Here is a 14361-nt window from a genome sequence, read left to right on the forward strand (position 1 = left end):
TTAAGAGTTAACAGAGAGTTAAGATAGCATTGAAAAGAAACAGTCACCTTCTAAACTTTGAAATTCTGCCAATTTAAAATAATTAGATAAATCTAACCTGGCAAATTCCTAATGATGTTCCATAATACTGGCACAGTCTTCATTGGTTTTACAAGACATGCTGCCTAAATTGGTTGGAAGCTTAGGCTGACTAAAATGTACAATTTTCTTTTCTATTAAAGATTCTGTTAGTATAAAGGAACAAGGCATATTTTCTCTCTGAAAGTGTGCTTTATTCACTGAGAGCTCTACTCTGGTAACACGCAGCTATTAGTAAGGATGGGCTCATGTTAATAAAGCTGCAAGGGAAGCATATCCAGGGAAAACATATGTAAAAGAACTAGTGGCGAAAATGTGAGTTTGGGGGAATTTCATCACGTTCATATAAGCAAGTTGCTACATGTTCAGCTGTTCATTTGATTTAAATGTTGGACCTCACCTCTAGCAATGCTACACTGATAAGATCTAACAGTGCAATCAGCTAATGTTTATTGAGTGCCCACTATGTTTTAGGTGTTGGGCAATAACTTTCACAACTATTCTTATTTGATCCTTCAAAAACCTATGAGGTAAGCACTCCTATTTTGCATGTGACAGAAACTGCTCATTGCCACCGGACATCCATTCTTCCTTTTTCCCTTGTAACAGAATTGCATTTTACTGGGGGCAGCAAGGTACCCAGTTCAGACTATATCTCCCAGCCTTCCTTACAGCTGGATGTGCCCCTGAGACTAAGCCCAAGGCATCAGACACACAAAGGATTGTGTGGAACATTCAGGAAGACTATTTAAAGGGAGCTGACTCAACTGGAAGGTGCACCCTTTTGTCTCCACTGCTCCCCTTTCTTATCTAAGACCACTCTTAGTGCTCTAGCCATCACATGCTGGCCTGCAAGGCTGGAGCTCCTGGATGATCCACTCACCAGCCCTGCACTGCCTAGATTTTTGTATACAAGAGAATAAACAGGTGGCATGTTGAAGCCACGCACACATGCAGCTGAACCTAATCCTGATACACACAATTACACAGATGCAGACAATGGAGGTTAGTAAGGTTAAGCAATATGTCCAAGGTAACCCAGCAGGTAGAGGGCAAGGAGGCTAACCCAGGTCTGTCTGACTCAATGGTCCACACTCTTAATAACTATCTGGTAGAATGTAAGCTCCACGTCTGCTGTGTTCACTGCTGAGTGCTATGCACTGTGCCTGGCATATGGTAGGTCTACAATAGATGTCTCTCAAATAAATGAATGACTTCATTATATGGCCTCATTAGTTCATTATATAAGTGTTTAAAAATAGACTCCATCACACTAAATTCTTTTAAAAACATTAAACACTCATGAAAGAAATACTGTTTTGTCAACAACATTAGGACATCAGTGATACAAACATAAAAGATAATACCTAGTTAATTGTAAAGCACTGAAATAAATTAAATCACATCAATTCTTGAGAAACAACACTAACAAACGATTTTCTTACCTATAGTTACATCCCCCCTGATTTCACTTTCTACACAAACAACTGCTCCAGGAGCAATCTTCACACTGTACAGGAAGAAAAAGGTAACACATCATGGGTAAGGTTTAAAAATATTATTATAGAAGCTATACTGACATTGCAGTGAGAACAAGGTTAAAATAAATCTGATGAAAAATGAAAAGTAAATTTTAAGAGGGAAAGGTTTAATATGTTATAAACTTCTGCGGTAGCATACTTTCTACTAGGCTAAAATCTTATGTGATGCTTTATTAAAATGCTTGAGAAGAAAAGAGGCTCTGGATTCTTTTAACGCCAGCACTGTTTTTAAATAGCAAAAAAGCTGAAAACAAGCTAGATATCCATTAGTAGGATGTGGTTAATAAATTATGGTACACTATGGACTAATACACAGTCATAAAAGAGAATGAATAATCCTTTATGTAAAAGATTTGGATTTCCAAGCTATATTGTTAAGTCAAAAAATCAAAGCCAGATATGGACAGTATATAATATGCCACTATTTTTGTAAAGAGGAAAAAGAATGTACATTCAAAATATTTAATAACCAGCAAGGTAATATTAACATAGAAATCAATGCAGACACTTAAAATTCACAAATATTCCTACTTATTCTCTAACTATATATATTATAAAACTGCTTATCCCAAGTGATATGAATTGTACTGCAAATTGTTCAAAAAATTAATAATTTCCAAATAATTTATTGATGCTTTTTGATATTCTGCTCTGATCTTTTGACACAGCTGAATCTAGCTAAATGCTGCCCTAGCCATGAGCTCACATGAAGAACTGCACCAAATGACTTCCCCATTAAACTGATAATCATTAGGGAACTTGTTCTCATTAAGTAAAAAATTTTTCTTAGTAGTAATTATATTATTTATGGCGCTAAAATATGCAATTTTATTAAACCCCGGTCAAATAAATTAGGCTTTATAAAATGCCTTTTGTTTTAGACCTTATTTCCCATTCCAACTTTCCACTCCCTCAGCCTCCCTCTATGATTTTTTAATGAAAAGAGCATTATCCAACATTTAATTTGTCAAGGACAAGTGAGGATAGGAGCGATTCACAAGTGCCCCTCTGTCTTCAGTTTTATGCCTAAGGGAGAGGCCCCACGCAGTCTGTGTCACAACCAGCATACTTCTCCGGGAGGCAAGAAATAATTAAATTCACCACTAGACCAACTATAACGTGGTCCAAACATCTCCGTCACTTCAGAGTGGGGGGGTGGAGGGGGCGCAGGCAGCCGGGAGAAGGCAAAGACCTTTTAAAATAACAACTCATACCTTCACCTCTACTGTACGCTACTGTATACTGTGCGTAATATTTATGATAGATCTGTTCCTCTTTAGCTTATGAAAAAAGATTACAGTTACCTGCCTAAACAGAAGAAAACCCCTAAATTTTCATTTACGGCACGAGAAACAATGTTTGTCGGTTTTCTTTTTCAAAAGGAGTCAGTAGAGGGCGCTCGACACGGGTGCTTTGGGAAACAGTTTAACTTCATTTTTCGCATCCAAGCCGTTCCTCTCCACCAACAGTGCCTAGCAATGAAGACTGCTGGAGAAGAAGCCACAATCCCTGTCCTCACACGTTTGCTAAAGAGATTGTCCACGCCGGGGAGAACGGCTCCAACAGTCCTAGTCCGGGTGCGAACTCCTTTTTGACAAGCGACCGTGCATCACTTTACACACACGGCGCCCGTGACAGGCAGGAAGGGACTGGGGTGTGGCCAGTACTAAAGTGGGTGTCCCGGAGCACAGGGCAGAGAATGCAGCTACAGGCCACCCGTGGACGCCGCACCAAGTGCAGCAGAACGGAAGGATGAGGGGACCTTCTGGGTACCGCGAAGGAGGCCACCCCAGTCTCCCCTCGCAGCCCCTCCCGGAGACCCCTTCCGCGCAGGCGCGTTGCGGGGGAGGGATGGCAAGGCGGCGTAGGGATGGAAGAACAAAAACCTTCCCGGCACCGATTCCGCATCCCTTCCCAGGCCTTCCTACCCCGACTCCGTCGCCTCCTCCCTCAGCGGCCGCCAGGTCAGGGCCTTAGGAACCATCTAGGCCGAACGCCCAGGATAAGACACCATCTCAGTCCCCACCACTGGCGACCAGGCACACGTTCAACTCCTGCGAAGAGTGGAGACTAGGCTTTTCTCAATCAACAGACTCACCTCTTTTGAGTCTTCTCCGCCATGGTTTGGCCCCTGTCTCCAATTGGAGCGGAGATCGACACAACCGCCTGGGTAAAGCGATGATCTCTGCAAGCGATTGGAGAGCCTGGCCGGATTGGGAGCAGGCGGAGCCGGGGTGGGCGGGGCTGGAGGGCGGGGGGTCCTCTACTCGGGTGGGCAGCATTGTGCAAGGTAGCGGTGCATGGCCACCCGCTCATGTTAGTGCAGTCCAGGGACCGAGAAACTCGTATTTAAAGCAGCTGTTTAGTCAATCCAATGCACATCATTATGACCTCACTATACCCTACCGTTCGTTTTCAGCCTCTTTTCGGTCGCTAAGATTCCTCCTGCTGGCCTTGGGCCCTTTTTCCCATTCAGTGTGAGCTCATCTCGTCTTGGGTGAGCGCGTCATTCCCATAAATTAAGTACCCTCTATCTGCTGGCTTTCTCAGGTTAATATCTGTAGTTCTGTCCTCTTTGCCGAGAGCTTCACGCCTGGTTATTCGATTGCCTGCTTGACATCTCCCCTTAGGCGCCTCAAAGTCTTATCAAACCTTCAAAGTCCAGAACAGAGCTTTCGATTTACACCCTCGCCCTCTCTGCATTTCAGTAAAGGAATCCACCATTCACCCAGTTGCTCAAGCCAGAAACTCGAGTCATCCTAGGCATAGTTCACCGGCAAGTTCTGCTGGTCCTACATCTGGAGTCTCATTCTTCCACTTTGCATCATTTACTCTATCATCTCTCTAATCTAATCCCAGCCGCCATCTCTCCTGTGTTGTCTGCTCCTTCCACCCTTGACCTCTAAATTCAGGCTCCCATCCCTGCCCCTCACCCCCCATCCAAGCCGTTCTCCTCTAGCAAAAATCGTCCTTTAAAAACCAAATCCAGTTATTTTACTTCCTATTCCTTTTAAAACCCAAACTCCTTTTCATAACTTATCTCTGGGCTAGATCCAGCCCCTTCCTACTTCTCTCTTCTTTAATTTCCTCTTCCTCTTTCTCTAATCACACTTCCATTCTCCAAGAAGCCAAGCTGACTCTCCGCCCCAAACTGCTTCCCCCTGCCGTCCACCCCCCCCCCCCCCCTGACTCTCTAAGTCTCAAATTCACATACTCAGTGTATCATTCAGTCAGGGTTCAACCAGAGAAACAGAACCACCAAGAGATGTATATTGTGAGGTTTATTGCAAGGAATTGGCTTACGTGATTGTGGGGGCTGGCTAGGCAAGACACCTGTAGGGCAGGCTGGAACTCTCATGCAGGAATGAAGCTGCTGTTTTATAGAATTTTTTCTCCAGGGAAGCTCCAGTTCTACTCTTAAGGCCTTTTAACTGATTGAATCAGGCCCACCCAGATTATCTGGGATAAGCTCCTTTCCTTAAAATCAACTGGTTATGGACTTTAATCACATCTACAAAATACCTTCACAACGTCACCTAGATTGGTGTTTGATTGAATAACTGGGGACTGTGGCCTAGCTAAGTTGATACAAAGAACTGACCATCACTCAGAGAAACTCTCTCTGACCACCCATCAGAAATAGGTCCCTCCTGCTATACTCCTGCCTGGTTTCCTTCCTGGGATAAGGGTGGCGACCAGCACCAGCTGTGCTTAATTATTTTACTATCTTCCCCAAAGACTGTACCATGAAAGCAAGGCCAGGTGAGTTTGTCCCTACTCTTTACTCAGCACTGACATCAGTACCTGACACGTAGTCGATACTAAAAAAAAAAAAAAAAAGTTGTTGAATTAATGTATGGATGAATTGAGAACATTCTGCTGTCCCCAAGCATGTAAACAGCTATCTATTCTCAAGCAATTTTCTGTCTAAATTAATTTGAAAGACTTCCATGGCATGTGGATTAGGGTTCTCCGAAGAAACAGGACCTATGGGAGATATTGATATAGGCATATACACACACATTTATTTTAAGGGGTTGGTTCATGTGATTATGGGGGCGGCAAGTCTGAAATTTGTAGAAATAGACCCAGAGGCTTAAAATTCAGGGAAGAGTTGATGTTGCGGTCTCTAGTCCACAGTATGCAGGCTGGAAACTCAGCCAGGGTTTCTGTCTTACAGTCTTGAGGTGGAATTTCTTCCTCTTTGAGAAACCTCAGTCTTTGCTCTTTAGGCCTTCAACTGATTGGGTGAGGCTCACTTACATTTTGGATAGTAATCTGTTTTACTCAAAGTCTACGTATTTAAATGTTAATCTCATCTAAAAAAAAAAAAAAGAAAGAAAACCTTCACAGCAACATCTAGACTCACGTTTGACCAAACAATTGGGCAGCCTAGCCTGAGTTGACACAAAATGAACCATCACTGCATGCTTATAAGAAGGACTATTTTATCAATATTGAGTATAGTGCCAAGGCCCAAAAGCTTTTCAGGGACCTACAGAATGTTTGAGACCCGAAAATAAAATGAACTGATTCCAAAAGGCAAAAAGAAAAGTACAAGTAGGAATTAATAAATATTTAATTCAGTGACACAAAGCATAAATTCTTTTCATAACAAATTAACTGCAACTTAATTCTTCTGCACCTAGCAATTATAGTTAATGGGGGATGTGGCTGTATTTTAATATGTGTACTATGACGTGAGCTTATTCATTCTTAGGGAGCCCTCTCCTCCCCATTAACTGTTGTACTGTTTGTCTACGTCTTTGGGCCATTTGTGGCCCAGAATAAGCTATCCATCTGTTTGGAAACATCCTTCCGAAGCCAATTTAAGCATTTCTACTTCTCCACTTCTCTTGCTTTTTGAAAATCCCCTATCTCTGTGGATGATTACTTCTTTACTTATCTGCTACAGTACACACGCGGTATACTGCACTTATAGTTCTTTAATGAAAGTATTTGTTGCCATTTCCATCTCCCTAGTAGGTTGAGAGTTACTTGAGGGCACGGGCCATGTCTTATATATCCTTATATATCTTTATATATCCTTATATTCCTAGTCCTTGGCACAGATCTATCATAAACTTGTAGCCCAATAACACTCATAATTTTTATTATTCAATTGTTTTGCCTTCAACTACGTTCAGCCAACCAGCTTTATACTGCATGCTTTTACATCCTTTATCGAATCTTTGTAACAATTCTGTTGAGACAGGCATTATTGTATCTAAGTTTAAGATGAAGGAGCTCAGTCTCGGAGAGGTGAAGCAATATTTGCTCTGAGTTCCCCAATTAACAGGAAGCTTTCTTTCAGGTTTTCTCTTCTGTGCAGAGCTGTCTCTCACTAAGAGGTAGTCCTTGCCCTTAAGATGCTTTTGTATCAAGCTATACTCTCCCCGTTCTTTGGTTAAGGCTGCTTGCTCTTACGTGTGTCTTTGGAGATGACAAACAGCTGGTCGGGGACAGCGCCGTGATGCGCGGGGCTCAGTAGCTGGACTCTACTAGCCAAGAGACGGCCTGTTGATCTTGTCTTGCCTCTGGGCAGTGTCTCCTGTATTTCTTGCCCACATCCCAAAGAAAACTTCTCTTTAAGCAATTTCCTCTCTACACTTTTGCTTCCTCAAAACCTTTTTAACTTTAACAAGTGTTTACTGAGTACATAGTATGTGCCCAGTGCCGTTCTAAGTGCTGAGGATACACCAATAAACAGAAATTCCCTCTCTAGGAGAGCTCCCACTATAGCAGGGGATGGGCAATAGACAAATTGAGGAATAGACATACAAGGAGTGGTGACAGATACTATGGAAAAAAGAAAAAGAAATAGCACAAGGAGGGCAGTGGTGGTTGGGAGGGGAATCTTCTTCCTCTTTGAGAACCTGCCTCCTTTCCTCATGCCCACATTCTTGTCCCACCTCCCCAGTCCAGTGACTTGTCTGTCCACAATTGGAAAATGAGATTTTTCATTAACTTAGTGAAGAAAATATGACAGTCCGATGACTGGAGAGGCAAATAACGTGGTGGGTAAAGTAAACAAAACCAGAACTTCTGAAAGCGATGTTTTTCCTACATTGTTAAGTGATATAACCCCAAAATGCGTTTTGGTTTCCATAGTGCAGTTCCCTTTATCAGAAAGCCAACTTGTATGCTGCTTATCTCCCGTGCCGTGTTTGCCTTTTGCTCACCCAGACCTTCCTAAACCGTATAAAACAATCAAGGGGAGCCTGGTTGAGGTTTCTCTTGCAGGAAGACACTGGTTAAGGACCCTGGAGAGGACAGTATCTTCTGTTCCAGTTCATGATGGGTTGGCTTCAGCTGTTCCTTCTCCATCCTGTATCACTTTATCAAGGGGCTGCTTTTCCTTTTGCACTTCTATTTAATTACCTTTGCACTATGGATTCATTTTCCACTCATGCCAGGTAGGTTTGATGGCTAATTTTGCTCTTGCATCTATGACTACCATTGTAAGTCAAAAAACACAGACTGGAGTGCAGATGTGAATATTAAATATTAATCACACTGGTTGTTTTTAAGTTATTGTCACTGCCGCTGACTATTGATTGCTGGATCATGAATATCTCTAATAGAGTGAAACGGAACTGGAAATTGACATCACGTCTGTACTTACTCAGAGTTTGGTAGGTTTCCATTAAGTGAAAAAAGGAGAAAAATAAACTCGGGAGAAATGAATGTTGAGGTGGTACAGGAATACCCCAAATGGATCCATCTATACACCACCATATGTCCTGGATGTTCCTGAACAGTCCTGATTTCATGGAATTTTATCATTTCCAATAAAATTAAATTTTATTAAATCTATAACTAAATGGGATTTTTAAAAATGCCTTTGTATGACTTCTCAGAGAAATGAAATAGGTCAAAACAAATTTTGTTAGATTAGCTATATCTCAGCCTGGGGTTCAAAAATTATTGTTGCTACAGATTTGATAACTTGATTGAACTGATTTTTTTTTATAGCTAATAAACTCAATACATTAGGGACAGTCCCTAGTTTTAAAAAAGTTTTGTGGAATATCCTTTCATAATGTGAAAATGCATTGCCAAAGGGCTACTTCCTAATAATTCCCTTATCTTGGAAATTAGGATTTTTATATATTGGGGATTCTTATGTAAAATCTAGCTGTGTCTAATGTTCCATTAGGATTGCTGAGTTTGGTTAAACTGTGGTGTGTTGCTGTATGTTCACAACTGGTTGATGGCCTTTAGCTTCGTTTAAGCAGTTGTAAAAAAAGTTTCCTAATGAGAAAGAATCACAAACAGTAAAGCAAAACGTGCAAAAATCAGGGTTAATTCCCATGGATTAAGGTTGCTGACTTTGGAGCCAGCCCCGGTGGTCTAGTGGTGAAGATTCGGTGCTCTCACTGCTGCGGCCCGAGTTTGTTTCCCAGTCTTGGCGCCACACCACCCATCTGTCAGCTGTCATACTGTGGCAGCAGTTCACATAGAGAACTAAACTAACAACTAGGATACACAACCATGCACTGGAGCTTTAAAAAAAAGAAAGGATTGCTGGCTTTGGAGACAGCCTGGCGAGTCCTGAGTCTCTCATGTCTTGAGCATCCTTCTGTATGTGAATAAACACTCTCCAAGTTTATCTGTAAAATGGAAATAATAATGCCTATCTCATGGGGCTATTTTAAGAATTAAATAAAGATGTTTCTTAGAAAGGGCTTATTAGCACAATGCCTAGAATAAAGTAAGCATCCATAAATCATGCATCCTACATTGTGCATGTATACACATTTTAATGTTTGCAAATCCCCAGGGCATTTGCCTCTGGCTGGAGGGTTACTTCAGGCTTCCACTTCTGCTGTTTAAGGGTAAGTGTTCCCCCTTATTTTCCCATGGCAGGGAAGTGAAGGCTCGGACCACAGAGTTAATTGGGGTGGCTGGCTCAAAGAGAAGCACAGGGATGTCCCAGAGCCTGTGGAATAGATTGTCACACTGAGGCGCCTACCAGTCTCCCCAAGAAAGTAATTCTTGCCAACACATGCATGTCACTGTGCCACAGAGCCATGATATATGCCTGCCTTGTGACGGTCGAGAGGACGTAGGCTTCTTTGACTCAATTTTCCTGTCCTTGAGTCCTTGTTTCATATCTTTCCTGACCTCTTCGTTCAGATTTATTAATTTGGCACAAATTAAAAAAACAAACGGACCTCCACATGCTGTGGAAAGAAGACCCCAGTCCTCATAATGTGAACTTGCCCAGGTCTCTGCAGATCCCCAGGGCATCTTCTGGCTTCCGAGGGAGGAGGGCTCCACAAACCAGTTCACTGACGTGGGTATTTTACAACCTTAAAAAACCCCACTAACTCATAAAATCCTAGAGTGCAATAGAGAAGATTAAGGGCAGATGTAAAGATTTTCTAATTGAGTTTTCCAACACTTACCAAAAGGAGGCATTGGGTCCCCTTTCTCCCTCTCTTACTCTCTTCAGTGGTTCAGGGCAGTACAACCCCGTGAAAAGGAAAAGAGACCCATCTCAATGGGATGATGTCTAGAGAGCTCTCCTAGATCCTCGATACTGGATCCACGTGACTTTTCAGTCAGGCAGCATACCACTAGCTTTTTAAGATGTCCCTACTAGGAAGCCTTCTGGACCTGTCACCCACAGGATTGTCAGGGGCACGTATTGTTCCCATTTGAATGGCCAACATTAAAGAGCGGTTTCCAGGGTCACTAAGGCAGGAATCGAGATTTGTCTTCTGCGGACGTCATTTACAATGGACTCTGGCTCTTTGTCCCATGGTTCTATCCTTCAGAACAACAAAAGGAAGACTTTGCAGTGATAACGGGATGACTTCTTTAGTCTAAGTTACATGGGGACTACCTCTGTTGGGTTATCCAGAATAATGACATCTGAAGTGACTCATTTGTCACACTGTTCTAAGTCAGTCTCACGGGCTGTCTTTTTCTTCCAGGTACCTCTTTCTGCTGGCTGGAGGAGGCGCCCTGGCCTTGGCCGCTATGGGTCCCTTTGCTGTGCTTGTCTTCATCCCTGCGATATGCGCTGTGTTTCTGATCTGCGTGCTCAGCCCACAGGAAGTCCACAGGCAGACTTTCTGCTTTCAGATGAGCTGGCAGACACTGTGTCACCTGGGTCTGCACTATACTGAGTATTATCTGCAAGAACTTCCTTCCACGAGGTAAAGCAGCCAGCTCATTTGGTTGGACTGAGTTGACCCAGGGTTTGCTTGGTGATCATGGAGGGAACCTGGCTGTTGAGTTCGAATCAGAATTCTCCCACCTGTGAGCAGTGTGCCCTTGAGCAAGTCACTTAACCTCTCTCAGCCTCAGTTTCTTTTTCTGAAAAAAAGTGTGTGTGTGTGTGTATATAACAATACTTATCTGGCAAGACTCTTAGGTTAGAAATAATGACTATAAATGTAATTATATGACTACTAATAACCACTATTTGTTGCCTGTACGGTAGCATAGTGTCTGGCTCTTAGCTGTAATTAGCGTTGTCCCTGAGAAGGGGGGTGAACCAGGAGTCCCAGGACCGCAGCTGAGGCCTGCCTGGAGGTGACTCAGTGCAGTTTGCTCACCTCAGTGTGGGTGGTTCAGACACAGAGCCAGCAGCCTTCCCTTGCCTTCAGCGGGACAGGGAAAGTATACATCTACTGTAAACCTTTGCCGCCTTCCCATGGCACCTGCTGTGCAAGAGTTTTACTTTCACTGAGACTCAGCTGTTCCCTCGGAAGAAGGGTAGTCACCCAAACTAGGAGAAAAAAAAAATCAGGTGCTAGTTAGAGTCTAGAGAAGTGTTTTCATAGTCAGTGAGATCACCAAGATTAGGGGGAAACAGGTATCTCTGTGGCCTTGAGGCCTCTTGTTCCTGGCTCCCTCTGTCATCAGTTGGTATGGGTCCATGGCCCCTCAGAGAACTGGGGCTGTGGCCTGTCGAGGTGGGTCACGTGATTCTAGCCTGCCATTGGTTCACTCACTCTGCCATCCCTACCACACCCGAAATCCTGTTCTTTATTCTAACTGTTTCCCTAAAGGCTTCAGGGCTTGCTTGTCTGAAGAGAAGGCAAGATGGCAGGTGGGTAGGGAGAACTGACTGGGTGAATTAGGGTTTCAGTGGGAAGCCGGGACCTGATAGGGGCTGGAGGAGTAGGTTGAACAGGATCTGGCCCGATGGGAGGAAGGCTGAGCCAGAGCTGAAACAGGAAGATGTATTAGTTTGCTCTGGCTGTCCCATAACAAAGTACCGTGGACCTGGTGGCTTAAACAACAGAAATTCACTTCCTCTGGAGGCTGGAAGTCCAAGATGGAGGTGTTGGTGGGTTCTGTTTCTTCTGAGGCCTCTCCCCTGGGCTTGTAGATGACCATCTTCTCCCCGTGCTTTCAAATGGTCTTCCCTCTGTGTATGTGTCTGAGTCTTAATCTCCTCTCCTTCTAAGGACACCAGCCATATTTGATGAGGGCCCAGCCTAAAGACCTCATTTTAACTTAATTACCTTGGACTCTGTCTCCAAATACAGTCACCTTCTGAGGTACTGTAGGTTAGGACTTCGATATATGAATGGGGTCGGGGGACGACACATTCGGCCCATAACAGAAGGTAAGTGAACAGGGGTTGGTGGCATTCGGAGGCTGCTTTGCTTACTGTTAGGATTTAAGTCAAGTGAGGAAGTCAGTCGTCCTTAAATCCTCAGACACACTGATAGAACGGCAGCGGTTGGGGACAGTGCTGTTTTCTCTCCGCAGGACAGCATTCCTGATTGTAGAGTGCGTCCCTGTAATTTTCATTGATTTTCTCCGCAATAATCTTGCCAGCAGTATCTTCTCTCCTCTGTGATGGTGAAGCAGGAATAGCTTGGGCAATTGGTTAAGAACACACCCCAAAATCCTAATGACTCAGCTCACACCTTGAACCTGTAGTTTGACTGAACATTCCTCAGCCAAATCCCAAAGCCTGCAGAATCTTCGTCCGGGACTGGTTCATACTTACATTCTCCAACTTCCCATAATCTCTTCATGACTAAGTTTTTGTTTCTTCTGTGGCCAATTTCTCCAAGGTCCTTGATCCTAATCTTTATAAGCCATTCTTAGAAATGTTGTCATCAGTATTTCCCCACAATACTCCTCCTCATTCTTTCATTTGCCTCTCTGACTAATGATTAATTTCCCCATTTGCCTTTTGATCCTGCCCAGAGTGGCTTCTGGTTCTGAATTAATCCAAGAGTCTTTGTACGGTGCTACAGGCCATGAGATTGGTCTTAGTTGTTCAGAGCCACCCATTTGTTGTGGGGTCATGTGTGAGGGACTGGAATGGGATAAAATAAATATGGAATGTTTTTACCATAAAAAAAAAATCTCTTTCAGGTTCTGCCTCGCTCTTTCTTCCCTCATGCTCTTGACCCAGAGGGTCACATCCCTCTCTCTGGACATTTGTGAAGGGAAACTGGCAGCAGCATCAGGAGGCACCAGGAGCAGAAGCTCTTTGTCTGAGCATCTGTGTAAGGCACTGCCCTATTTCAGCTACTTGCTGTTTTTTCCTACTCTCCTAGGAGGCCCTCTGTGTTCCTTCCAGAGATTTCAGGCCCGTGTTCAAGGGCCCAGCAACTTGTGTCCCAGGCACCCTTTCAGGGCTCTGACCTGGAGGGGTCTGCAGATTCTGGGACTAGAGTGCCTAAAGGTCGTCATGAGGGCAGTGGTGAGAGCAGGAGCAGGACTGACCGACTGCCGGCAACTCCAGTGCATCTATGTCATGTGGTCCACAGCCGGGCTCTTCAAACTCACCTACTACTCCCACTGGATCCTGGATGACTCCCTCCTGCGTGCAGCGGGCTTTGGATCTGAGTTTGGGCAGAGCCCTGGTGAGGATGGATACATCCCTGATGCAGACATTTGGACACTGGAAACAACCCACAGGATATCCCTGTTTGCGAGAAAGTGGAACCAAAGCACAGCTCGGTGGCTCAGACGCCTCGTATTTCAGCACAGCAGGGTCTGGCCGTTGTTGCAGACATTTGCATTCTCTGCCTGGTGGCATGGACTCCATCCAGGACAGGTGTTTGGTTTCCTCTGCTGGGCTGTGATGGTGGAAGCTGACTACCTGATTCACACCTTTGCCAAATTGTTTATCAGATCCTGGCCGATGAAGCTGCTCTATAGAACTCTGACCTGGGCCCACACCCAGCTCATCATTGCCTATATAATGCTGGCCGTGGAGGTCAGGAGCCTCTCCTCTCTCTGGCTGCTGTGTAATTCTTACAACAGTGTCTTTCCCATGGTGTACTGTATTTTGCTTTTGCTATTAGCAAAGAGAAAGCACACATTTAACTGACATCTTTCCCTGGCCTTCAACTTACATATCCATGAAACAGAGTTTAGAAAGTGCCAGACAGTGCAATGATGATGCGTATGTTTCAACTTTTCCATAATAAAAGCGTTTTCAAAGTCCAGGATGTATATACCTGATGACTTGCCATAGAAGTTTGTATATCTACTTTAACAAGCCTTTATTCTGGTACTGAGAATCCAAAAAAGACAAAGACCTGGTTTCTGCCCTTGGGGTTTACATTTAGGTGTGGAAGCAAACTTTAAGTACAGCAATACATAAAAACATAGCATACTGTGAACCAAATGGCAAATGGTTTATACATGGACATCCAAAAATTGAGTGTCCCTTTGGTCCCCTTGATCCTGGATGGGAGTTTAGCAAGACAAAAACGACAACAAAACAAAACCTAAATCATATTATCATGTTGGT

At 43.8% G+C, this 14361-nt stretch overlaps 2 protein-coding genes across 3 annotated transcripts in view; one reads left to right on the forward strand and one right to left on the reverse strand.

Moving 5' to 3' along the window:
• Positions 1-3845, reverse strand: part of DCTN6 (dynactin subunit 6) — a 25269-nt gene extending 21424 nt beyond the window's left edge. The window contains exons 1-2 of one of the 2 annotated variants that reach the window (XM_046648795.1): positions 3718-3845; positions 1524-1588 (exon numbers count right to left, since the gene is read on the reverse strand). In XM_046648795.1, the coding sequence (XP_046504751.1) occupies positions 1524-1588; positions 3718-3740 (88 nt within the window). In that variant the 5' untranslated portion in view covers positions 3741-3845. Of the gene's footprint in view, positions 1-1523; positions 1589-3547; positions 3619-3717 lie in introns of those variants that run through there. The other variant, XM_046648792.1, reaches the window with a different exon arrangement.
• MBOAT4 (membrane bound O-acyltransferase domain containing 4) lies at positions 1583-13981 on the forward strand. Its single transcript, XM_046648791.1, has 3 exons — positions 1583-1620; positions 10562-10786; positions 12972-13981. The coding sequence occupies exons 2-3, from the start codon at positions 10608-10610 to the stop codon at positions 13933-13935; spliced, it is 1143 nt and encodes a 380-aa protein (XP_046504747.1). The 5' UTR covers positions 1583-1620; positions 10562-10607; the 3' UTR covers positions 13936-13981.
• Positions 13982-14361: the final 380 nt, after the last annotated feature.

This window comes from Equus quagga, chromosome 22 (assembly GCF_021613505.1).
Source record: "Equus quagga isolate Etosha38 chromosome 22, UCLA_HA_Equagga_1.0, whole genome shotgun sequence".
NCBI lineage: Eukaryota > Metazoa > Chordata > Mammalia > Perissodactyla > Equidae > Equus > Equus quagga.

Bases quoted from the DNA above. Each gene is read 5' to 3' on its own strand.
- MBOAT4 (XM_046648791.1), top strand. From the start codon at position 10,608: ATGGGTCCCTTTGCTGTGCTTGTCTTCATCCCTGCGATATGCGCTGTG. The intron at 10,787-12,971 runs GTAAAGCAGCCA...AATCTCTTTCAG, and splicing joins CAAGAACTTCCTTCCACGAG to GTTCTGCCTCGCTCTTTCTT.